The following is an 8,514-nucleotide window of genomic DNA, read 5'->3' as shown; positions in this document are numbered from 1 at the left end:
TCACCGTTAACGTCGGGGCAATGAAATTGCGCGAAAAAGGGAGAATCTTTATTTATCTGTCTATCTGCGGGAAAGCTGACCAGGAGCAACCATAATCAACACTGGCTTCCAGTTGCAAAACGGCTGTCGGCCTTGTGGTGAGAGTGAATTACGCATCAAATCTTTCATGTTTTGCTGAAACTTGAAAGCAGCATATTCCTCAAAATCCGGAAGTTTTAAAAAGCACAGGCGACATCAAGTGGTCTATATGTATAAGTGGTGGGGGAAGTAGGCTGGATCCTTACAAAATAGCAACACTACAATGCAAAAAAAAATTCAATATAATAATAATATAATATATAATATAATATATATAATAATAATATATTATGTTTTCAACGTTTTATTGAAATCAGTGTACAGACACACTACCAGCAAAATGCAACTTAGTAAAAATAAAAGTACTCAATGAGGAGAGTGGCTCTGGTTATAAATAATTTATAACTATATATATCAGACAAATGTAGTGAAGTAAAAATGCAACAAAAAAAAAAAAAAAGAAAGAAAAGAAAAAGAAAACATTGCCATATAAAATTAGTAATCAAATAGTGGAGTTATAAGTGTAGTATTTCAATCTAAAATTAAGTGTAGAAGTGGAGTAAAAAGTGCAGTATTTTCATCCAAAATGAGATGGAGTAGAAAAGTGCAGTATACCCATCTAAAATTATTAGATGATTGGTTGTATAAAAACTGCAATATTTTTTATTTAAAATCAGGATTTCTGTGCGTTTCAGCAAGTTGAATTGAAAACTTTAAAGACCTTTTAAGACCAATATGAATGCAATTTAAAAACCCATTTCACATCTATACTGACAAAAAGGTACATGCACAGTTTTCATTAATGGTTATTGGTTCAATGTTTCGTTTCGTAGTTGTTAAAGTGTGATCAATACAATCACAGTTTTTTGAGAGGGTTCTAAGACTGTTTAAGGACCTGCAGAAACCATGACAATAAAGTGGAGTAAAGGTACTAAGTGGCATAAAATGGAAATACCCATATAAAGTACAAATATCCAATCCAAACATCTACTGCTGAGACTGAGAACCAGACAGGAGACATGGATTGAATACCAGGGGTATCTAGATATTTATTTAGGTGTTAAAAGGTCTCGAGCAGTCAAGAGACAACATCATTGCAAATGTGGTTACAAAATATTTACTATTTATTTTGGGTCTGTTGGCTGATAGTGACAAGCAAGTAAATTAATTTGGCTACAAGTGCAGAATGAGTATTGAATATGAGTGGGACAAGTACAGTTTCATTGTTTATGATAGCCATAATGCAGTCAGACCCTATTTAACAGAAATGATCAACACGACATCAAATTCAGCAGCAAAACAAACACCAACAAAAGAACATGACTCAGCACTGCAAAAAGCAGAAGAAAAATCATACAAAATAAAGCAACATGGCAGAAATGAGTTATTGTGGTAACTTAATAAAACCAATATCTACTTTTTCTAGTGCTCTCTAGTGTCTACCTTGAAGTTACTCAACAGGCCGTGATATAATCTGTCTTGGTGAATGGAAGCTGTGTTGCTGCAACGATTCCTGGAAAATTTTAGTCCAAACATCGCCCGGCTCATTTCTCTGCTCCCAGTGAATAGAATACCCCACTTCAGGTCAACCATGGGTCCCTAAAATGGTGTCCCTCCTCAGGGGCCTCTCCACCTTCACAGTGCTGGGGTCACATTCCAGCATCTCCCTGATCCAATCATCATCCAGCGCTCCCTCTATGAACTCCTCCAGACTGATGATGGCTACAGACACAACAAGGACAGACGATTACAGACAAAAAACACTGCAAGGTTTGATATTAATGAAAGGTTGTCAAACTACTGCCAATATAAGATATATAAAAAACTTAATAGTTTATTTTTTATTAGATGCATGACCTGCATTTTAGGTGTGTACTCGCTTCATCTCTTAAACTGAATAATAATCTCAAATTTTGAGACTTGCTCCAACTGGTAAATGAAATGTGTTTCTTCAGGCTTACATTACAGAACTGACATTTAAGCTTTAAGATTATAGTAACTTTTTTAAAAAAAAGTTAATTTGGGTTCTTTATTAAAAGCTTAAATTTCTCATGATGATTCCACATTGAACCACAGTCTTGAAATACATATAGTAGACTGAGTGGGGTATTTTATATTTACCTTCTTGTAGAAACATAGATTTAACCCTATGACATCCTTTATAGAAGGGAAAATAGAAACACAGTCATTATGGCCTTTTTCACACATGCGTATCATAAATTAATATATAGAATCTAATTTTTTCTAGTTAATTTAATGTACATGCATGTCTAGTTAAATTAATTTAAAATATCAATTTTTTTATTTTCAGACCCTTTTGGAATTTATAAACATGAGCTGTTCTGACTAAAAGTGGATGGAAACTTTGTGTGTCTTTAATACATAATACAAATAATGAAAATGATGATAACCATCATTAACGTTAGTACCAAATTCATACCCCTTTAAATGTAGTTGATTGATCAGTTGATCACTTGTGATTTTCACTATTCACGCATGCAGGTTTGCACCTTAGGCTTACACCTTTTCACACAGGCCATGGCAATGCTGGACTAGATGGGGAGATGGCAGTAATCATGAGGGCCCAAGTTAAGTGTGGGTGCAAGGGCAGGCGAGGGGAGGTGAGGCAGGGAAATTTTCATTTCATTAACTGTTGAAAGTGTTCTGTCACTAAAGCTTCATTTATATTGCACTATTATATATAAAATGTTAGTTTTTCATTGCGTTCTGTACATCAGCAGTCAGAAACAGATAAAATGTTCTTTCAGAGTGCAGATAATGCATGTATTTCTCTGGTCTCTTTCTGTCCTCTCTGCTGCAGTGTCAGATGGATGTAACCCTTTATATGCTTGTCCCTGTAAAGTTACTGCTTTCATTCACAACGCAGCAACACAGGTATTGTCCTTGAAATGTCAGTAGGCCTTGAGGTGGAAAATTGGAGTTACAGATTACCCTGAATATCCCCGTCCTCATTCATTTAGGAAATGTTCCTGAACATTTAAGGGACAGACTGCATGGGTGAAAGTCATTCATGGGTGTAATTTGGTTCCACGCTAAAATAACACCATGATTTCAGACAGAAAGGAAAAATAATTTCCTCACCATTATTGTCTTTATCTAATCGCACAAATATCCTGTTGGTACATTCTTCAGCTGTAAGTGGGTTGGGTTTGGTTAAAGCAGCTGCTACACTCATCTTATAAACGGCCTGTGAACAAAAGAAAACACACACACGTTGGACAGAAAGATGCAATATTTGTAGCTTAAAATGTCCAGACCTTTTCTTTGGACAGAGTTTGTGTATGGCCCAGCAAAGCACACACACACACCTGCATGATCTCCAGCATTTCCTCCCTTGTAATGGCTCCGTCTCTGTCTTTGTCGTAGAGCTTGAATGACCACCGCAACTTCTCCACAGCTGAACCGTCAATGAGCATGCTGATAGCCATGACATACTCCCTGAAATCAACCACCCCATCCTGAAGAGAAACACACACATTAACACCTGTGCGTGCTTGATGCATCATTATGATAGAAGAACATTTGTTACAGTTTTTCTCATTCGCTTTGGCTCAATTCTTGAATGAGAATAATCTTTTTCAAAACAATAAGTTAAAATCTCGAATAGTTAGTTTGTTGTACACAACAGATTTGAATTTGGTACACAACTGTTTTGACATACATGTGTAAAAGAGTCAGTAGGGCCTACATCTACAATTTGAACATGGCTTGCTGATCAAAACTGATGAGCTGATTCTCAGTGAAACTGTCAAATTCCTCACAACCTCTACATGTTCTTTCCTGTGAACGATTAGATGCAAAATTATGTATGTATATTTCATACATATATATAATACATCATAATATGACATGTAATGTTTATGTTGTCTGCTAAATTGGCAAATGAGATCAAGGCAGCAGTACATCAGTAACTCCAGTCTTCTGTTAAGTTAAATAACTATTTTCAGCAATGGAGTTTGGTTGATTTGGAGAAAGCGATATTCGGCTTATATGACAGTGGTTTCCCACCAGAAAAAGCTGCCTGACAGCAGTGTTAAGTAGTGAAAACATTGAAAATATAGCATATGCTTAAACTGATTTTTGTAGGTGGATAAAATACGTTTTGCTGTTGACCCTGTTCACAGCAGTTGCTTTGCTTCTGCACTGGTACTCTTCTCTGCTTTTCTAAACCGGAGGTGTGTCGACCACCATCTACTGTAGGTAATACACTGACTATTGGTAAGTACCTCATACAATCCTTCATCAAAAAATCTGAACTATCCCTTTAAAGTGAGTCCTTTGCTTACCCCGTTACTATCCAATGTTCGAAATATCTGTTCGGCATACTCAGCTGACTCACTGCCCACTGTTCCATTGCAGAAATGCCTTTGAAACTCGTGAAGTGTGATCAACCCACTTGGACATTCATTAATAAACTTTCTATGACAAAAAAAAACAAAGAATAACATTTTTTAATAAACAGAACAATTTCACTTGTAATACAGAAGAACATAGAAGCAGTTTGGAGGAGGGGTCAGATTCGGAGCAGGAGAAACGTGTCCTTTTCATCAAGAGAATTAAGGTCAACCCATCCCCAGTCCATGGAGATTACATGTGTTTGAGAGCTTGTTTGCACCCTGGGACCTGAGTGCTAAGATAATTAGGCCAAATGATTTTCAGCCACAACAAAGAGAAGCTAATTAGTGTGAAGTCATGAAAATAAAATAGAGTTAGACACTATTCCTCTGAATACATAGCTAAATGAAAAGAGATAAAAGAAAAGAAAAAAAGAAAAGAAAAAAAGAGAGACAAAGCCAAGGAAATGCTTTCCAGATTTGTCTGGAAAATGAATATTATTATTATTATTATTAGTAGTAGTAGTAGTAGTGTATAGTAGTAGTATACACTTTTTGAGAGTTACTTCACCAAAAATCGGGATGTGTACAGTAACAGCTATGCATGTGAAAACTCCCCACAGCTCCCATTTGAGCTACCCTTTAATTAACTTAAAGAGGCACCCTCTACCTGAATACACATCGGACATGGAATTACTCAACAGTTTTTTCTGTATAACTGTCAAAAGACAGATGAAAATCTTACCTGTACCATTCATACAGCTCTGTAACATACGACTCCCCTCTCCTGCAAGGCAAGGTAGCAGCTTGACCCATTCTGTGAAGGAGCAACAACAGCTCTGCACTCACCGCTGACTTGATGTACACAACAAATCCCAGCTTATGTCATGCTTCTTTAATTGTACCGTCCACTACCTCATCACATTGGACAAATTACTCAAGGCTAATCTCCTCAGAGGGGTGCAGCACAAAACAAAGGTTGTGAGTGGGTTCACGAGAAGGTAAATGTAATTACTCAAAAAGCAGACTGCTGCCTCTCAGTCTGGCTTGTTGACAACAGACAAATGCAGAATGGAAAGTGGCAAATGTTTCGGGTCATACTTATACTATTAAGATGTAACAAGCTGTACTTTGAATTAAATAAGCCAAAAACCAGAAATAATACATTCTTTATTTGTCAGTAAACAAACACATATACCCTAATTAGACACTATACACCTAATAGAACACAAATAAGATTATTAGAGGGTAATTAGAGACACATTACCACAGAACTGTACCATGAACTAATAAGACGTAATAAGCTGTACTTTATATCAAAAAACATAAATAATATGTCCTTTATTAGACAGTAGTTATATCCTTTATTAGACCCTTTTATAATTTATTAGAGGGTAATTAGTGACACATACGAATAGAACTGTGTGGTTAACCAAATTATATTACTTCCCACATAATAGACCCCTATTAGACTTTCTTAGAGGGTAATCAGGGACACATTACAACATTAGTCTGGTTCTACTGCTGGTCCCATACGATTGGCAGAGTAGCCAAGACAGATGCCTACTTCTTTGATCAAATCACAGTATCCGCCTACAATATCCATCCATCCATCTTCAACCACTTATCCAAAATCGGGTCACGGACGTAACAGTTCCAGCAGGGGACCCCAGACATCCCTATCTCCGGCTACATTAGCCAGCTCTGACTGGGGAATCCCAAGGCGTTCCCAGGCCAGGGCAGAGATATAATCCTTCCACCTATTCCTCGGTCTGCTCCATGGCCTCCTCCCAGCTGAACGTGCCTGGAACACCTCCCTAAGGAGGTGACCAGGTGGCATCCTTGCAAGATGTCTGAACCACCTCAACTGGCTCCTTTCCTCCGAGTTCCTCATGGATGACTGAGCTTCTCACCCTATCACTAAGGGAGATGCCAGCCACCTTCCTGAGAAAACCCATTTCCGCCACTTGTTTCCGCAATCACGACCCACCCTTCATGACCATAGGCCCTCTGGCTAAGCTCTCCTTTTGTCACAACGGTATGGTAAAGTGAATGCAATACTGCTCCCGCTGCTCCGATTCTCCTGCCCATCTCACGCTCCATTGTCCCCTCACTCGAGAACAAGACCTTGAGATACTTGAACTCCCTCACTTGGGGTGAGGACTCAATCCCTACTCGGAGCAGACAAGCCACTGGTTTCCTGCTGAGAACCGTGGCCTCAGACTTAGAGGTGCTGATCCTCATCCCAGCGGCTTCACACTCAAGACGCGAACCGATTCAGTGAGCGCTGGAGGTCACAGATAGATGAGGCCATCAGAACCACATCATGTTCAAAAAGCAGCTTTGCATTCATTCTTCCTTGTATTCTTGTAAATGTGGTAATGTGTCCCAAATTACCCTCTAATAATAATTAACGTAAAGGGGGTAACACTGTCTAATAAATAACATATTTCTAGTTTTTGTCATCTTAGTGTAATAAATAATCTCCCAGAAAGTTTAATAAGGGTCTAACAGTGGGAAGTTCTTTTGTAATGTGCCGTAAATTACCTTGAACAGTTGAGGACATTATTAGCTCTCCTATGAAATTTAAAGTTTGTGTTAAAAATTCCTTGCTCTGTTTAACAGGGAAATACTTAAAAAAAAAAATTAAATATTCATAGGGGGTTAATAATTTCGTCCTCATCTGTAAGAGTTTAACAGTGGGAAATAATACACTTTAGTTTACAGTACACTTCTGTTGTAATGTGTCCCAAATTACCCCCAAGAAAAGTCTAATAAAGGGTATAATACTGCTTAATAAAGTACATTATTTCTATTTCTATTACTTTGTGTCATTAGATATTAAGTACAGCTTGTTATATCTTATTAGTGTACTGTAAAATAAAGTGTGTCCACACTTTAAATCCAACTGTGGCGTCTGTTTGATGCAGATTTTGAAAATATGCCCAAAGTTCCTGTTCCGGCTTTAGTAAACTAATATTTATTAACATGACAACCTGGGAAGACAGCCCAGACATGCTGATAGTAGCAGCAATAATAGACAAATACAGTAAGTTCTTCCTCTGGGGCCCAAAAATCAAACACCGTTATCAAAGAATGAACCTATAAAACGGCAGGATGTGGTACAGTGGAGGCAGTAACAAGCTCCCAACAATCCAATATAAGCCCAAAGGTTAAGGTCCCTCCTCCTGTGCAGTGCCCATCCAAACACCAGTCTGTCTCAATTTCCCAAGTCTAATAATGCAACAAATAAAAAAAAAAACAACAAAAGATGAATAACAATAAATGATACGAACACAGCATGCAACTAGACATAAAGCAGGGCATTAAATCAAAACATTACATTCCCTAGCTTACAAAATCTACTGGTTTATTTCAAACGGAGACAGAAGCAAAATACGTGACCTCTCAGCAAGGTGCATCACCCGTCACCACCACACGAACTGAATTGGGAGCAATGTTTGAGCTTTCTGCAGAAATTACAGCCACAACAGTGCATCGATTGAACCAGAGGAATCGAACAATAAACAAAGCAAACATAAAAACAAAATGGACTTTAAACAAGACCAGCCTGCGTCTATGGCACGACTCCATAGCTCTGGTTGTCAGGTTAGGTAGTAAGTGCTGAAGTACAACTGTGTGAACAAACTTCCACTTCATTCATGATGTGTGGACAGTATGCCATGTTGCGTCAAGTTAATCCAATGATACATTTTAGCCCTCCATTCAGTCTGCAAAGGAGCCAGATGGGGGGGCGGCGTCTCCATTCGCAAAACAGGCTTACTGTGTGTCCGAGCAGACATGTCCAAAGGCACTTCAGACACACGCAGGCGGGTTCTTGTGAGTTCAGCTGCTCCACCCACTGGCTCCTCAATATTAATTCAAGCATTTGAGAGAAAACACGGTTTTCTTCATGATTTACAACAACCTTTTCTATCCTTGAAAACAAAAGTTCTTATTGGAAAATTCTTAACAGTCCTCATGAAATGACTATAACTCCTGGCCCGAGATGCCAACATGAACAACGGCAGGCCATCAATGCAACACAGTTCCATATATTTCATATTTGGGCATCAACAGT

The 8,514-nt window shown here is 38.2% G+C and overlaps 1 protein-coding gene across 1 annotated transcript; it reads right to left on the bottom strand.

Annotated features, from left to right (window-relative positions):
* Nucleotides 1–1,469: 1,469 nt before the first annotated feature.
* Nucleotides 1,470–5,777, bottom strand: LOC146316370 (guanylyl cyclase inhibitory protein). The gene is made up of 5 exons (XM_084734894.1): nucleotides 5,179–5,777; nucleotides 4,386–4,518; nucleotides 3,408–3,557; nucleotides 3,181–3,286; nucleotides 1,470–1,800 (listed from the first exon to the last, which is right to left on the bottom strand). The coding sequence occupies exons 1-5, from the start codon at nucleotides 5,247–5,249 to the stop codon at nucleotides 1,664–1,666; spliced, it is 597 nt and encodes a 198-aa protein (XP_084591020.1). The 5' UTR covers nucleotides 5,250–5,777; the 3' UTR covers nucleotides 1,470–1,663.
* Between the last annotated feature and the right edge of the window lie 2,737 nt (nucleotides 5,778–8,514).

This window comes from Lutjanus erythropterus, chromosome 13, assembly GCF_056507025.1.
Source record: "Lutjanus erythropterus isolate fLutEry1 chromosome 13, fLutEry1.hap2, whole genome shotgun sequence".
Lineage (NCBI taxonomy): Eukaryota > Metazoa > Chordata > Actinopteri > Lutjaniformes > Lutjanidae > Lutjanus > Lutjanus erythropterus.
Note: the sequence above shows the minus strand (reverse complement) of the source record. Positions and strands in the feature narration are given on the sequence as shown.

Bases quoted from the DNA above. Each gene is read 5' to 3' on its own strand.
- LOC146316370 (XM_084734894.1), bottom strand. From the start codon at position 5,249: ATGGGTCAAGCTGCTACCTTGCCTTGCAGGAGAGGGGAGTCGTATGTT. The intron at 4,519-5,178 runs GTAAGATTTTCA...TTTTTGTCATAG, and splicing joins GAGCTGTATGAATGGTACAG to AAAGTTTATTAATGAATGTC. The intron at 1,801-3,180 runs GTGAGGAAATTA...TTGTGTCTGTAG, and splicing joins ATTAGATAAAGACAATAATG to CCATCATCAGTCTGGAGGAG.